Consider the following 17667-nt stretch of genomic DNA (forward strand, 5'->3'; position numbering starts at 1 on the left):
TTTTTTCGCCTTCCCGCTCGCTCGGTTTTTTGCCTTGGAAGTTTCTCTTCCTTCTTGTTTCTTTTCTTTTAGTCTTATTTTAAAAAAAAAACACAAAAAAAACTTTATTTTTTTCGGGTTCGCCCTGGCGGGGCCTGGTGTAATCATCGAGTCTTCCGCTTTTGATTTAGCAGAGGCCATGTTCACCTTCATGCCCCCTCAGCCTGGATTCAAAAAGTGCCAACGGTGTGCTAGGCCCATCTCGTTGACCGACCCGCACAATTGGTGTCTCCAGTACTTGGGTCCGGATCACAGGGCTTCCACCTGCACCCGTTGTGCTACTTTGAAAAAGCGTACTTTGAAGAACAGGCAAATTCAACAAAAACTCCTGTTCGGTGCCGCGATGGCTGATCCTTCGGCATTGACACCGGCGTCGACTGTTTCTCAGCCAGCGCCCACTTCCTCGACGCCGCGTGACACCGTACCGGCGTCGCACCCTACAGATAAGCCGGCTAAGAAGCCTTCCTCCTTGGAGCGTCCTCCGGTCGCTGTGGCAGAATCGTGCCGACCTCGAGGCGCCCCCGTAAACGCTCCGTCCCTATAGAGGTGAGTGCATCCTCCTCAGCCTCCTCATCCTCTGGGCGTCAAACGGCACCACAGGTACCGCAGAAAAGAAAGCAGTACCGGTGCCCTCCCTGGACGACCGTATTGCGGCAGTCCTTCAGGTGCAGCTTAAAGAGCAGTTGCAACAGCTCCTCCCTGCTCTCTTGACACCGAGCCTTCCAGGTCCGGTCTGAGCCACCGGTACCGCTTGTGGAGCCACCATTATTGTCGGCTTCCACTCTGTCGGTACCGGTCCACTCCGCTTCTTCGGCTTCCATGCCGATATTGTCTGCGGAACCGAGAGGTCAGCATCGTGCGGTTCAAACTACCGACCCCGCACAAATTTCTGACTCCCGGCACCGGCAACCATTGACTTCTCCAGGTACCGCATCCCCCCATTCTGGGAAGTCGTTGCGTAAGGCCAGGCATCTTGAACCCTCGACGCCAGACTCTCGGGGCCGTAGTTCATTGACATGGACCCTAATCTTTAAGACCACTTGGCTAATATCCCTTGTGATGGCAATGACCTCTTCGATGAATCCATCGAGGCAGCCACCATGAAATTGTCTGACCATGAGAAATCCTTTGCTTCTATTGTCAGAACCAAGCCAAAGCCAGCTCCTGCAAAACCTGCATGCCCTGCTCCTGTCTATCAACGGCATTTTACTCTGAGGACGGCTCCTTATAATCGCCCTCCTCTAAAGAAACAGCAGCCTCATAAACAACAGAAACCTCAACCTTCTGTTTCACCTAAGGCTACTCAGCCTTTTTGACTGTTTACAAAAGAGCATAACTTCCACCGTTCTGACTCTGTCTCATTTTCCTCCTATAGGATGTCGTCTCCATCATTTCTACCACCGATGGACGATAATTACATCCGACCTCTGGGTACTTTCCATCATCAGGGAAGGATGCTCTCTTCATTTCTCTCAGATTCCACCAGAGCTTCCTCCAAGAGAGTATCCTTCCAATCCATCCCAGAGTGCCCTTCTTCTTCAGGAAGCTCAAGCTCTGCTTCGTCTCCATGCCATCGAACCAGTTCCCTTGGAACAGCAGAACAGGGGGTTTCACTCACGTTACTTCCTTGTTCCGAAGAAGACGGGCGATCTGTGACCCATTCTGGATCTCAGGGCTCTCAACAAATTCCTAGTCAAAGAATAGTTTTGAATGTTGTCCCCGGCATCCCTTTATCCCCTTCTCGAGCAGAACGATTGGTTATGCTCTCTGGATCTCAAGGAGGCCTACACTCATATCCCCATTCATCCGGCCTCCCGTCAATACCTCAGATTTCAGGTGGGGAATCTGCACTATCAATACAGAGTACTACCCTTCGGCCTGGCCTCATCTCCCAGAGTGTTCACCAAGTGCCTGGTAGTGGTAGCAGCAGCTCTAAGGAATCATGGTCTTCAGGTATTTCCCTACCTCGACGACTGGCTCATCAAAGATTCCACATCTCAATGGATTATTGTAGCGACCCAACGTACTACCTGGTTCCTACAAAGTTTGAGATTCGAAATCAACTTTCCCAAATCTCAACTTCAGGCCTCACAAAATCTATAATTCTTTGGAGCTGTTCTGGATACTGTCCAACTCGGAGCATTCCTTCCACAACAACGAATGGAAGCCCTTCTTCAACTCTGTCATACAGTGAGTTCCCGCTCTTCCATCTCAGCGAGGAACATGATGGTACTTCTGGGTCACATGGCCTCCATAGTACACATGACTCTTTTTGCCAGAATTCACCTCAGAATTCCTCAGTGGACCCTGGCATCTCAATGGTGTAAGTTTGTGACCCTCTTTCTCGACACATATCAGTCACTCCTTCATTGAAGCAGTAGATGCTCTCTTCCAATCTTTCCAGAGGCTTGCTTTTTCAAACGCTCCCCCCATCAGAAGGTCCTCACGACAGATTCTTCGACCTACGCTTGGGGCGCTCATCTCGATGGTGTCCGTACTCAAGGCCTCTGGACCAATATAGATCAACAGTGTAATATCAATCTGTTGGAACTCAGAGCTATCCTCAAAGCTCTCAATGCTTTTCAACATCTGCTTCACGACCAAGAAGTCCTCATTCGGATGGACAACCAAGTCGCCATGTATTAGGTCAACAAACAGGAGGGACGGGGTCTGCCTCCGTTTGTCAAGAAGCTCTGAAGGTTTGGGACTGGGCATTCTGCCACAACACCTTCTTCAAAGCTGTCTACATTCAAGGGGCAAAAAAATTGCTTGGCAGACAACTTGAGTCGTCTACTGCAGCCTCACAAATGGACACTCCATTCCTCGCCTCTTCATCACATTTTTCACAGTGGGGAACGCCTCAGATTGACCTTTTTGCAGCTCCCCACAACTACAAACTGCCTCAATTTTGCTCCATGATATACTCTCCTCATCGCCTCGAGGCAGATGCTTTTCTTTTGGAATGGACGAATCTCTTCCTCTATGCATTCCATCCATTCCCTCTCATTCTCAAGACTCTGGTCAAGTTGAAGAACGATCATGGCACCATGATTCTAATTTCTCCTCGGTGGCCGAGACAACCTTGGTACTCCCTTCTCAGCAGCAGGAAGCCATACCTTCTACCAGTTTTTCCTTCTCTGTTTACACAGATTCAAGGATCTCTGCTTCATCTCAACCTGCAGTCTTTACCCCTGACAGCTTGGTACCTCTCAACATAACCCCTCTTCAGTTTTCTCAATTTGTAAGAGATGTTTTAGAAGCTTCTAGGAAGCCTACCACTAGGCAATGCTATCACCAAAAGTGGACTAGATTTTCTACATGGTGTTTTTCTCATCATAAGGAGCCTCAACATTCCTCCTTATCTTCTGTTTTGGACTACCTTTTGCACTTATCCAATTCTGACCTCAAGTCTACATCTATCCGAGTCCATCTCAGTGGAATTGCGGCTTTCGGTTCATACTTTCACTTCTCACTATTGTCTGGATACTTTCTCCAGACAGGATGGACAGTTTGGCCAAACAGTATTACAAAATTTATTCTCTTAAATTGCCAACACTCCCACCATCCCATTCTGGTTAGCTTCGAGGTCACCCATATGTGAGAATACCTGCCTGCTTGTCCTGGGATAAAGCACAGTTACTTACCGTAACAGATGTTATCCAGGGACAGCAGGTAGCTATTCTCACAACCCACCCACCTCCCCTGGCTGGCTTCTCTGCTAGCTATCTGAATTGAGGAGACGTGCCCTACGCTGGGCGAGAAGGTACTCGCGCATGCGTGGTGCGGAGAACTCGAAACTTCGAGTTTCTTCAAGCAAGTCTGCTTGTGAGGCGTCCGCATCCGGGCTCCGTCGATGACGTCACCCATATGTGAGAATAGCTTCCTGCTGTCCCTGGATAACACCTGTTCCGGTAAATAACTGTGCTTTTTGTGGCATCCACCTGACCAACGATAGGCCAACTGTTTTCCCTCGCTGATGCATCAGGGTTTTTGCAGGATAGGACCTGTGAGAATAAATGCAAATAATAAACACAAAAATTAAGCGTGAAAGTAAACAGTTTGACTCCATGCCATATTAATGCACATTATATTTGTGGCTTCCTTTAGCTTACCGGCACACTGCAGTACATTGCAATATAATTGATCTTGTGCATTTATGCACTAGTTTAGAGCAGTGTTCTTCTACCGCCGGTCTGTGGACCGGTATTGGTCCGCAGAAATTTTCTGCCGGTCTGGCAGTGCTGGTGAGATCAGGGGAGCGCCGATATTTTGCTTCCCAGCTCTCAATAAATGCCTGCAACAGCACCAATAGCGTCAGCGTAGCGATTTGCTTAGGCATCCTTGGGACCTTTGATGGGTCATGCCGCCTCCGAGGAAAGAGGAAGTTGCATCTTCAGAGGCGGGCTGCAACTCAGCAAAAGCCCCAAGGCTGCCTAAGTGAATCACTGTACTGAAGCTACTAGCGCTGCTGCAGGTAAGTACTAAGGGGAGTGAAGGGAAGGGGAGGAAGCCACTATTGGAGGCTGGGAAGCTGTTGGATAAAGGGAGAACTGCTACTGGACTTGGAGGGAGGGAGAAGGAGAGTAGCTGCTGGGAGGGGAGGAGGGAAAGAGAAGGGGAGAGAGTTACTGCTGGACAGGGAAAGAGGAAAAAAGGAAGGGGACTGCTGACAGGGAGATTAGAGAGGGGAAGGGGTCAGGGTGGAATGGAGAGATCAGATGAGGGAAAGGGGAGAAACATAGGAATGAGAAAGTAGAGAGAGATTGATGCTGAGAAGGGGGTCAACATAGAAATAAGGAGAGAGAGGTAAAGATGCTCAATCTAGTGTAGGAGAGATAAAAATGAAGAGAGAAGAATGAATCATGTAAAAAGGAGAGAGGGGGTGCAGGCTGGATGGAAAGGGGAGAGTGTCATAGAAAGAAGGCAGATGCCATATGGAAGGGGGAGAGGGCAGACAGTGGATAGAAGGGGCAGATGCTGGATTGATGAGACAGAGGGGGCAGATGCTGAAAGGAAGAGAGTGAAAAGAAGATGAAAGCAGAAACCAGAGACAACAAAAGCTAGAAAAAAATGATTTTTATTTCGTGATTAAAATATATCAGATTTGAAATATGTATCCTTCTAGAGCTGGTGTTAGACGTAACTGGGGACTGCAAAGCCCAGGCAGTGCTTCTTTAGCTCCCAGCTGGCTTAGGGCTCTCTCTGATGAGGGGGCAGTTGCCCTAGTTGCACTCCCCTAACACTATTCCTGTCATGTGTGACTGCGGTATTCTGTTAGCATGATATTTCTGTGTAGCATTCTGTAATAATTTGGCTTATTCAGTTTTCTTGATAGTAGAGGGGATATATAGAGCTGTGCAAAAGTTTTGCATCACGTCCAAGTAATACATTGTTCCGTCTTTCTTGCTGGATCACAGCAATATTTCTGACACCTACTGCTGCATATTATATACTGATGTGTTCAGAATTTTGTGCTCTTATCACCCTGTGCATTTTAAATTGATTTAGGACATCGGATTTAAGACTTGTAATGCATAAACTGCAGAATGTCAAAAAAATGTTTATTTTGTAAATGGATTACATTAGCTATTTCAATACTTACTAAGTTTATTTGTATTTTAACTGTTACCCCCTTCAAGAGAAGGTAGCCTTGAAAAGGGGTGGTTGTTTTCTGCTATTCTAATAATGTATGGGCCAGCTTTTGTTCTTGATAACAAGCTTGTAGCATTGAGGCATGGAGTGAACCAATTTTTAAAGTTCATCTGGCTGTACAACATGGTACTAGAGAATGACACGGGGAGCGATCCCCGCAGGGAGCCGCGGGGTGGCTGCGGTTTGGCTGCGGGCTTTGGAGACTCCATAGACAAATCGCCGCAGACACGGGGACAAAAGTTTTCACCGCCCGCAAAAACGGTGAAAAGATTTGTCCCCGCAGGCAAATGTACCCCCTTCTATGTACCGCTATTTACCTTGTCTTCACCGTGAGTCTTTAGTTCGGGACCGGGTGTCAGATTTTTTCCGGCGGCCATGTTTGTCTCCGCGTGGTCTGTCTCCTCAACTCTCTAGTCTCTACCCGACTTGCACGTTGCCGCATTGACTCCGCCCCCTAATATACAGGCTCTTCATTGGTCAGTTCTTTTTGCTCAAAGAAGGGGACCAATCGCTACTGCCACACCTGATATTTAATGGGTTGTAGCGCAGCAGTAGCGATTGGATTTCGGAGCCGAGCCCAGGATTTTAATTTTGTTTGCAGTTGCTGCCTCGCTTGGATTCACTCGTTTCACTTCGTCAGGTACAAGTAAGTGTTCTCCCCGGCTGATTTAGATGACCACCCAGCTAATCCTGCTGCTGCCGCCGATGCTCCTTCCCGGGCTAACTCGCCGCCGAAAATTTTGTTTGACGCCTGCCTTTTTTTGCCAGCATGCTTTTACTTGCTTCGGGCCTTCCTCGTTGCTAGGACCTGCCTACTTTCTGTTTCCGCGAAGGCAGGACCCAGCAGTGAGGAAGGCCCGAAGCAAGTAAAAGCAGCAAGTTGTAAGCTTCCCTCCGGGCCGGGGCTCTATCGTATGCGTGCTGGCTTCCCTTCTCTTCCCCCCCCCCCCCCCCCCGGGACGCTACTTCTGGTTTCGGAGGGAAGAGAAGGGTAGCCAGCACGCACACAATAGAGCCCCGGAGGGTATATTTGTCTATTTTTGTATAGTTGTTCCTGATGTGACATTGCATAAAATCATCTGCCTTGATCTCTTTGAAAACCTGCAGAATATATATGGGGTGGGGGAAGATTAGTGATAGAAAAATTGTATGGAAAATTACTATTTTCAATTTAGTGATCAAAATGTGTCAGTTTTGAGAATTTATATCAGTTATCTATATTTTGCATTATATTTGTCTATTTTTCTATAGTTGTTTCTGAAGTGACATTGCATATTTTAGTCATCTGTCTTGACCTCTTTGAAAAATGAAACAAATATTAATTAATATTTTCTCTGCATACAGTGTGCTTTGTGTTTCTTTTAATTTTGTGGTTACCATAATGAATTAATATTATATACATGAAAAATGAATGGAAGAAATTGCATTACAATTAGTACTATTTACTATTATGATGGGGATGGGGGTCAGGTGTGGAGATTGGCCTGGGAAACTTGGTTGAGAGAAACACTGGTTTAGGTGACTATGGACTTCACTCAGTAAGGGCCCCTTTTACAAAGCCACAGTAGCGATTCTCCCTTGGCAAATGCACCAAAGTCCATTTGCTGTGGCACAATTGCACGAATGCATGCCCTTAAAAATCAGATTTCATGGTAGCAGGTTTGCATTTTAACCCACTTGTGCAGATGATTTGTTGTTCATCCACGGGTTAAAAAATAAGGACAATTAAAAGTACAGGTTGTGTTTTGTTTTGTATAGTTAACTAAGTTGTAAAGTTGTAAAGAATGTTTCCTTTATACGTTAATAAAGATAAGTATATAAAATCATACCTGTTTGAGGCTTTTATGCATGCTGCGGTGACGGTGACGGGGCGGTGAATGGGATGGCAGTGGCGGTGACGGGGCGGTGAAAGGGATGGCGGTGACGGTGACGGGGCGGTGAAGGGAATGGCGGTGATGGGGCGGTGCAGAGGATAGTCGGCCGGGGACGGGGCGGTGACGGGGACAAATTTTTTCCCCGTGTCATTCTCTACATGGTACCAAGCATTAATCAGTCCTTCAATGAACTCAACCTTTGTTTTTGGGTGTTTTCTGAACACCTTGACAGCAAGATTATTCTACAAATTTTCAGTTGGTTTGAGATCTGGTGACTGCCCTGGCCATTCCAGTCACTGACTATGGCTCGATGTCATCCACTTTATCACCATCTTTGCCCAATGACAGGGTGCATTGTCATCCTGGAAGTGGAAGTCACCCTGGAATAGACTCCGTGCAGAAGGAACCATTACGTTTTACAGAGATACTTGGCACCGTTCATCATGCCATCATTCACCTGAAAGCGTCCAATGCGATTGGCTGACATACAGCCCCAGACCATGATTTTGTCGGATGCTTTACAGTTAAGTCCAGGCACTGTGGTTTGAAAGCCTCATTCTTAAATCGTCTTACAAACGTGTTGCACTGGCCTCCTAACACACAGAAAGTACTCTCATCGCTGAAAAGAACATTTTTCCACACCTCTGGAGTCCATATGTTGTACTTTCTGGCCCGCTCAACTTGTCGCTTTTTTTGCATTGCCGTTACCAACGGCTTCTTTCTTGCTCTACAGCCACGTAGGCCAAACTCCAGGCACTGCCAACATACTGTTGAGGCAGATACATTCACTGGACACATTTCTTGCCACTTGGCTGACAATTCTGGTGATGTGAGTTTGCGATCTGCCACTGAGATCCAGTGAACAACCCTGTCCTCTCGCACAGAGGATTTGCATGGTCTTCCACTTCGAGCCCTGTCAGTCACATTTCCTGTCTCTTTTTTTTAACTGAGCAAGCGTAAGACTATACTTTGATTGCACTTCACCCTGGCAGCAATTTGGCGGCTTGAATAGTCTTCTTCATTAAGTACAACCGCCACACGTTCTTCTTACGAAAGATTTCTAACTTTTCCCATGTTGCGATTATGCTGTCACTGGAGTAGCAGACAGTTATGAAAACTGATTTTCCTACTTCGCCGTGAATGCTGTGCTGTGATTGGTTCCTCAAACCAAACGCCATTGGTTGAAAATGTAGAGATCTGATTGGACCGTTTAGATCCGGTTTTGACACGAAATATCAACATTTTTGATATTCCGCAGTTAAAATGTGCAGAGTGATAGAGCATAAAATTCTGAACACATCAGTATATAATATGCAGCAGTAGGCTTCAGAAATATTGCTGTGATCCAGCAAGAAGGACAGAACAATGTATTACTCAGAAGTGATGCAAAACTTTTGCTCGGCTCTGTATGTTAGTCATTGATCCAAACTCTAGTCAAAAACTTATAATTCAGTTCTGCTAACGTACTCTGCAGATATTCATAATGATATAGCAAGGGCACATTTGTTTGTGCACCTAAACTGAGAGGCTCTGGTAAAAGTTAATGGCATCAGCTTTATTTGAGTGAAATTGATTTGAAACTGAATAATTCCACTATTTTTCATTTTGAGGTATTTTAATATAATGTGTACAAATCACATTAACACATGGTGTTTGCTACAGGTCCTGTGGTGTTAGTGTGCACTTTTAGTAAATTACTGTATCAACCACAAGCATGACCAACAATGGAGAATCTCATTGAAACAAATAGGCAAATTTATTTGCAAATATTTGCAAATGAGACATTACGTAAGGTGGAAACATGTGATGCTAGCAGCTATTTGTATTGAGCTTGAAACTTTTCAGTAGTAACTGAAAGCAAGTTATGTTAGGTACAGTAGATATTTCTTGTCCACAAAAGACTTACAATCTAAACTTGTGCTTGTATATTTGTTGTGCATAATGGCCTGTTTTGTTTTTTTACCTCTTAAGGTGGGCGGAATGGCTATGGTGCAAAACTTTGTAATATATTCAGCACAAAGTTTACAGTTGAAACTGCCTGCAAAGAATACAAACACAGCTTTAAACAGGTATGCCATAGGGTGTTACCTGCCGACTTATCTTATGGACGCTATACTGTATGTTTGAAAAATGTATAAAAAAATCTGCATACAAAAATGAGACAGTCACTATAAAGGTTGTTCTTAGTGAAGTTTTCCAGTGAGCATATTTCTCTTTCAGTTTCCTTGAGTTCCTTAGAACAGCCGTATTTGGAACATACCTGCTCTCTTCTAGTATCTGGTTCATTTTAGAGTGTAGTGTGTGTTAGTTAAATGTGCTCTCTATAGATAAGCAGGATTGAATCTGGTGCACACACAGGTGTTGTCCTCCCTTGATGACAGAATCAAACAGTTGTCCAAGTGCTAATCTCTGAGAATGTGCAGCCCACCCCTTTTCACACAAAGTAGTTCCCTCCACTTTTTTGTTTTCCCTGCTCCTATTCATGTGGACACTAAAGCTATTCCAACACTTTTACTGAAATCATTTTTCTTGTTTGACTTTTTCAATAACTTTTTACTTAGATTTTATTTTCATAGTTATCACAATATTAATACAGTGTATATATCACAATATTAATACAGTGTATATATATATATATATATATATATATTGTGTGTTTAATATATTTTAACATATTTTTAGACTTTGCTTTAATGCCAAAGGATACTAGCTACAGGGAAAAGCCAGGCTTCAGGCCATGCCAGACTGCAAGAAGAGAATAGTCAATGTCTACAGGTGGTGTTGTAGTTTGCACCGGTCCTCAGTGTGTACTCCTAGATAAATTTCTGCATTATCCCAGGACAAGCAGGCAGCATATTCTCTACATGTGGGTGACGTCACCGACTGAGCCCCCTAGTGGACGTTTTTGCAAGCAGACTTGCTCGAAGACCTTCAGGCTTGCGATTGGCCCGCGCATGTGTGCGTTCCCCTCTCGCCCTGCCTAGGGCTTGCGTCTCCTCAGCATGTCCTCAGTTCTTTGTTTTCCGCTGAGCCAGAAGCACTGCTCCCTTGCTTCGCGTGATATCGTTGTCCCTCTTGCACCACGGCTTGTTTGGTTAGTTTCTGTTGAGTCGTTGTGCTCGCGTCTTTTATTTTCTTTATTTTCATTTTTTTCAGTTCGTATGGGCCCTCCCTTTTCTTATGTCCCGGTGTCATTCCGGATTTAAAAACTGTACTAAGTGCAACCGGGTTATCTCCATCACCAATCCTCATCGTTGGTGTGTGGAGTGCCTGGGTGCAGAGCACCGCGCTGAGTTGTGTCCCCGTTGTGCGACTTTACAAACAGCGGGCTCTTCGTCGACGGGTAGTCAAGATTCTCCAACTCTTTGGCCCCATGAATCTTGCGGGACTGGCCTCGAGCTTGGCCTCGATGCCCTCGTTGGGTGCTTCAGCCTCGAAGTACCCATTGGCCTCGGCCCCTCCTGCTACTCCGGCTTCGGGTAAATCTCTTCCCTCCTCAGGTATGCCAGCGAAGAAGCCTACCTCGGAGTCTCATGTTAGCACCGCCTCGTCGGCGTCTTCGAGACATCAATCTAAAGTCGCTCCTGAAGGAGCGCACTGCTGCACCTCTGACCCACCTACCTTTGGTCTCAGTGCCTATGTTAGAGGACATGCTTAAGGCTATATTCTTTAGCACTCTCCAGACCAGTAGAGGTTAATCTTTACGAATGGGTATATATCCAATCATGACCAGCAGGTGGAGACTGAAAACAAAACTTTGGGACAGTATATACTATCCTCCCTTCTCTATTTCCCTCAGTCTTCTTTCAGTCTCCAGCAGGTGTTGATGTGATCTGTACCCATCTCCCTTGGTAGGGCTGTTGGAATTTGTTTAGGGGGTTTATTGTCCCTGTTTTTTGGCCGGACGGAGCTTGGGCGGACCCTGTTTGGGGGTTCGTCCGACCTCGGGGGTGTCAAACCCGGCGGGTCTCGAGCGGGGTCCCTCCCCCCACTTCCTCCACCTCCCCACATTTTTTTAGAGGAGCCTCAGCAGTAAGCCTTGCCCCCTAAATCAAGCAAGGCATATTGCTTCGAGAGCCTGTGGAGTCTGTTCTGTAAAAAAAAAAAAAAAAATCCTGAGGTAGTGCTGGTCTGGAGGGTTGTTTCCCTTTAAGAAAACTGTATTTTACTGTATTTTTTTCAACTAACCGGCACTTTTTTTATAGCTAGTTCGCGTATGGAGCAATGAGCACTTCTAAAGGGAAAAAGTGCTCATTGTGCTCCAGACGCGAGGCACTCGCGGCTGGCCTGTGCAAGCGGTGTTCAGACCGGTGCGGTGGAGGAGCTCCGTCGGCAGTGACTGCAGGCGCCCAGAGCTCCCCGCCGATGGTGCCTCGCGAGTCGGCAGGGAGCAGTGTTGAAGCCCGGTCTTCTCCATCCGCCCACGGAGGGATTCCCCGAGCCGCCGACGGTCGGGTTTTTGAGGATTCCCTCTCAGCTGATTTTTTGACAGCTGATGCCGGCTTGCCTGCTTTAGCGGCTGAGACTGTTCAGGTTTCTCAGCCGCTACAGGCTATGGAGGGGAGCTTTTTTGGCGGGAAAGTCGCCATCTTCTCTGTCTGGCCCCTCCATTTTGTCTTCCACCTCAGGTGACCTTCCCCCTGTTTTGACTATGCAGGGGCAGGTTTCTGCTGGGTCCCCTGCTGTGGCAGGGAGTCCCTTGGGACCCTCGGGTGGTTTTTCTCCTGATTTCTTTTTCTCCTTATGCAGAGCCTATTTTCAGGCGGCTGGGGGTCCCGGTTGCGCCCAGGGGGTTTCGGGGGGTGGGGTTTCCTCCGCGCTCCCTGCGGCTTTGCCTCTCTCGTCTGGTGTGGCGTCCCCTCCGCCGCCTCCCTTGTCCAAGCGTCCGCGGGTGTCGTGGGACGAGGATTTGTGGTCGGAGGAACATGTCGGTCTGGAGGAGGACCTGGACCATTCTGATGAATTCCAGGACCCTCTGGAGGGGACGGAAGCTGGCGGCGGGTTGTCGGGTTTCCCGTTCTCCGGTGAAGAGGCGTCCGTGGTGCGCCTTTTTCAGAGAGATGAGCTGCCTGACCTTATTCAACAGGTTTCTTCGGTTTTGCGTTTTGAGGACGCACCGCCGGAGACTCCGCGTGTGGCGGACCCTCTGTTACGGGGGATCCGTTCCGTTTCCCGCTCTTTTCCTATGCATCAGGATATTCGGGATATTATTCTTGAGCAGTGGAAAACGCCAGAGACGCCGTTTCGGCTGGCACGCAGCATGGCTCGCCTGTATCCCATTCCTGAAGGGGATCGGGCTACGTTAGCTTCGCCAGTCGTTGATGCGGTGGTCTCGGCAATTTCCAAGCGGCATACCGTGCCTGTTGAGGGCGGTTCTGCCTTGCGGGACTCCGAGGAGCGCAAGTTGGAGAACATCCTTAAGCAAAATTTTCAGGTCTCTGCCTTTGGGGTCCAGGCGGCTATTTGTGGGGGACTGGTCGCTCGCGCCGTGTTTCGGTGGGCGGAGCGTGTCTTGGATCGGGAGTCTGATGACTGGTCTCTGGTGGATCAGGAGGTAGCGAAGATTGAGATGGCTGCCTCATTCCTCTCAGATGCTCTATATGACTTGGTGCGGATCTCGGCTAAGTCTATGGCTTTTGGCGTGGCCGCAAGGCGTGTTTTGTGGCTGCGCGCTTGGGCGGCGGATGCTGCGTCCAAAGCTAAGCTTACTAAATTTCCCTTTCGGGGGTCGTTTTTATTTGGGGAGGAATTGGATAAGTTGATTCAGACTCTGTCGGACTCGAAAGTGCCCCGTCTGCCAGAGGACCGTGCCCGCCCTGCGTCTAGGGGTGGTGCGGGCCGGGGGCGTTTGTGGGAATTTCGCAAGTATCGCCCTGGGCGTGGGGCTGCTTCTTTCCAGTCTCCGGGGTTTTCCCGGGGTCGGTTCTTCCAGCGCATGCAGCCCTTTCGGGGGGCCCGTCGGGGGGCAGGGAATCCCTCCGTCGGTTCCTCTGCTTCCCGTCCTGCACAATGACGCCTTGCCGGCGCCCCCTTTGGTTCCGGTGGGGACCCGGCTGTGCGATTTTTTCCCCAAATGGGCCGAGATCACGTCCGATCAGTGGGTCCTGGAGGTGGTGCGGGACGGTTATGCCCTGGAGTTCGCCCGCTCTCTGCCGGATTTTTTCCTCGCTTCTCCATGTCAGACTCCTGGGAAGACGCAGGCTTTTCGCCAGACCCTTCAGCGCTTGCTAGATCTCAGGGCAGTTGTTCCAGTGCCCCCTCCGGAGTGGGGCACGGGCAGGTACTCCATTTACTTTGTGGTGCCCAAGAAGGAGGGGACCTTTCGGCCCATCCTCGATTTGAAAGGGGTCAACAGGGCTCTCAAGATTCCCTCTTTCCGTATGGAAACTCTGCGGTCGGTCATTCTGGCGGTTCAGCCGGGGGAGTTTCTCACTTCTCTCGATCTGACGGAGGCCTACTTGCATGTTCCCATTCGGGCCTCTCATCAGCGTTTCCTGCGCTTTGCGATCTTGGGTCGGCACTATCAGTTCTGTGCGCTTCCCTTTGGGCTGGCCATGGCTCCCCGGACGTTCACCAAGGTGATGGTGGTCGTCGCGGCAGCCTTGCGGTCGGAGGGCATCTTGGTACACCCCTACCTGGACGACTGGTTAATTCGGGCAAAGTCGTTGCAGGAAAGCTCCCGGGTTACGGCTCGGGTGGTGGTGTTTCTCCGGTCGCTGGGCTGGGTGGTCAACCTTTCCAAGAGCCGGTTGGTCCCGGCTCAGCGTCTGGAGTACCTTGGGGTTCTGTTCGACACCTCCTTGGGGAAGGTCTTCCTCCCAGAGGCCCGGGTGAGCAAATTGCAATCTCAGATTCGCCTGCTTTTGGCGTCCCGATGTCCTCGGGCGCGAGATTTCCTCCAGGTCTTGGGGTTGATGGCAGCGTCCCTGGACGTGGTGAGGTGGGCGCGGGCCCACATGCGTCCTCTCCAGTATGCTCTGCTCCGGAGGTGGTCTCCCCAGAGGCACGGGATGGATGTTCCGGTTCCCCTGCGAGGCTTGGCGCGCTGCAGTCTGCGTTGGGGGCTCCAGACCCCTCACCTTGTTCAGGGGGTGGGTCTGGATCTTCCGCAGTGGACGGTGCTCCTTACGGATGTGAGTCTCCTGGGTTGGGGGGCTCAGTGTTTGGGTCACTCAGCTCAGGGTACCTGGTCCGCGGAGGAGGCCTCCTGGTCGATCAACGTGTTGGAGACCAGAGCGGTCCGGCTGGCGCTGTTGGCTTTCCACTCCCTTTTGTTGGGCAAGTCGGTCAGAGTCCTGTCGGACAATGCCACGGCGGTGGCTTATGTCAATCGTCAGGGGGGCACCAAGAGCACTCAAGTGGCGCAGGAGGCGGCTCGGCTCATGGTCTGGGCGGAGTCACATCTTCTGGACCTCTCGGCCTCTCACATTGCCGGGGTAGAAAATGTTCAGGCGGACTTCCTCAGTCGTCACTTCTTGGATCCAGGAGAGTGGTGTCTCGGCGCTGTGGCGTTTCAGTTGATAGTGCAGGCTTGGGGGCAGCCCCTGATGGATCTGATGGCCACAAGTGGCAACGCCAAAGTGCCCCGCTTCTTCAGTCGTCGCAGGGACGGTCTGGCCGAGGGTCTGGATGCTCTGGTCCAACCGTGGCCAACGGAGGGGCTGTTGTATGTGTTCCCTCCTTGGCCATTAGTGGGCAGAGTACTGCTTCGCATTGTTCGCCATCCGGGGCTGGTGGTTTTGGTGGCTCCGGATTGGCCTTGTCGTCTGTGGTATGCGGATCTGGTGAGGCATCTGGTGGCGGATCCTCTTCCTCTGCCTCTCGTGTGCGATCTTCTGATGCAGGGTCCCATTCCCATGTTCGACCCGTCTCCCTTTTGTCTTACGGCTTGGCTCTTGAAAGGGGCCGCCTGAGTATGAAGGGATATTCAGATAAGGTGATCTCTACACTTTTGGGGTCCCGGAGGCTTTCTACCTCTCGGGCTTATGTGCGGGTTTGGCGTCTTTTTGAGGAATGGTGCCGGGCGCGGGGAGTGGTCTCTTTTCGCGCTTCCCTGCCTAACATTCTAGAGTTCTTGCAGGATGGCCTGGATAGAGGCCTGGCTTGGTCTTCTCTCCGGGTTCAACTGGCGGCCCTGTCGGCTTTTCGGGGGCTGGTGACAGGTCAGCGTTTGTCGGCCATTCCTGATGTGATTCGCTTTCTTCGGGCGGCCAAGTTGCTCAAGCCTCCCATACGGCCCTCGATTCCCTCTTGGGATCTCAATCTGGTTCTCTCGGTTTTGGTGCGCCCGCCTTTCGAGCCGTTGTACGGCTGTTCTTTGAAGGACCTTACGCTGAAGTCGGTCTTTTTGGTGGCCATTACTTCCGCTAGGCGGGTTTCTGAGCTACAGGCTTTCTCTTGTAGGGCTCCCTTCTTGGAATTTTCGAGGGAGCGGGTTGTTTTGCGGCCTGTTCCTTCTTTTCTGCCGAAAGTAGTTTCTCCTTTTCATGTCAATCAATCGGTGGTCCTCCCGGTCTTGGGTAGTCGGGAGGGCTCTTCTGAGCAACGGCAGCTGCGCAAGTTGGATGTCGGTCGGGTCCTCCGCGCTTATGTGCAGCGGACCCGGGATTTTCGGAGCTCCGATCATCTCTTTGTCCTTCTGGCGGGTCCTCGTCGGGGGGCTGGAGCTTCTAAGGCTACTATTGCGCGCTGGATCAAGGAGACGATTGCTTCCGCTTATCTTCTGAGTCAGAAGCCGGTTCCGGAGTTTCTCAAGGCTCATTCTACTCGGGGTCAGGCGGCTTCTTGGGCTGAGTCGTCTCTCGTGCCTCCGGTAGATATTTGTAAGGCTGCGGTTTGGTCCTCCTTGCATTCATTTGTTAGACATTATCGGGTAGATGTTCAGGCGCGTCGGGACGCGGTGTTCGGTGAGCGTGTTCTGGTATCGGCCCTTCGGGGGTCCCGCCCGTGAGAGGGACTGCTTTGGTACGTCCCATTCGTAAAGATTAACCTCTACTGGTCTGGAGAGTGCTAAAGAAGGAGAAAATAGGTTCTTACCTGCTAATTTACTTTCTTTTAGCTTCTCCAGACCAGTAGAGGTCCCCACCCTGTCTGTTGTTGTTGTTGTTGGGGCTGTTTTCGCGGGCAGTTTTTTTTTTTTTGCTGCGGGTTCTAGTATTTTTCTAGGGCCGGGGAGAATTAAAGAACAGCGGCTGTGGCTCGGCTGGCTTAGCTGGCGAGCTGTGGGACATTTTCCTTCGGGTATTTCTCCTCTGCATTTTCCAACATCATTTGGGTATGTTATTTGTTACTCCTGTTCGGAGTATTGTTTTCTTTCTGTTTTCCAGTTCTTGGTTCTGCTTGGCTATTCGGCAGACTGAGGGAAATAGAGAAGGGAGGATAGTATATACTGTCCCAAAGTTTTGTTTTCAGTCTCCACCTGCTGGTCATGATTGGATATAAACCCATTCGTAAAGATTAACCTCTACTGGTCTGGAGAAGCTAAAAGAAAGTAAATTAGCAGGTAAGAACCTAATTTCTCCTTACCACACAGTTTTCCTCGGTGGTAAGCCAACTAGTCCCGACTTAAGACGCCTTTGACCGCGGTCTCGACCCAGTCTCGATCTGACCAGCCTGAGAGTCCCCTCTTCTCTCGAGGCCTCAACCGTAAGACTCGTCGGATTCACTCGAGTGAGTCTTCCTCCCCTGAGTCACCGGTGACTTTTCGGGGGTCCAGGCTGGGGGCCACTTTTTCCCCCGCTACTGCAGCGAGGCTCACTTCTTCTAAACGGCCCCGGTCTTCCCCGCCCTGTTGGGGCAGATCTCCGACCTCAAAACCATCCAATTGGACTCTAGTGTATGTTCCCCATCGAGGCGCTTACTGGCTTCTAAAGGGACTGCTTCGAAGCCAGTTGGGGATTTTTCCTATATCCTGTCTTCTCCAGTGATTTCCTTGGACCCCGGGGTGTTCCCCGGTCCATCTGGCGCGAGGCCCCCTACTCGCCTTAGTCAAACCTCTTCGGTCTCCTGTTCACGGGACTCTGAGGCTCCTGCTCCAGGGAAGTTTCTCCCTCTTTCTTGGCTGCACCCTGTTCTCGGTCGGAGTCTCCCCCGGAGGATGAAT

At 49.7% G+C, this 17667-nt stretch overlaps 1 protein-coding gene across 1 annotated transcript in view; it reads left to right on the forward strand.

Annotated features, from left to right (window-relative positions):
- TOP2B (DNA topoisomerase II beta) overlaps window positions 1-17667 on the forward strand; it is a 639919-nt gene that overhangs the window by 146921 nt on the left and 475331 nt on the right. The window contains 1 exon segment of the mRNA XM_033930173.1: window positions 9537-9634. Coding sequence (XP_033786064.1) covers window positions 9537-9634 — 98 coding nt within the window.

The sequence above is a fragment of the Geotrypetes seraphini genome, chromosome 2, assembly GCF_902459505.1.
Source record: "Geotrypetes seraphini chromosome 2, aGeoSer1.1, whole genome shotgun sequence".
NCBI classification, from domain to species: Eukaryota; Metazoa; Chordata; class Amphibia; order Gymnophiona; family Dermophiidae; genus Geotrypetes; species Geotrypetes seraphini.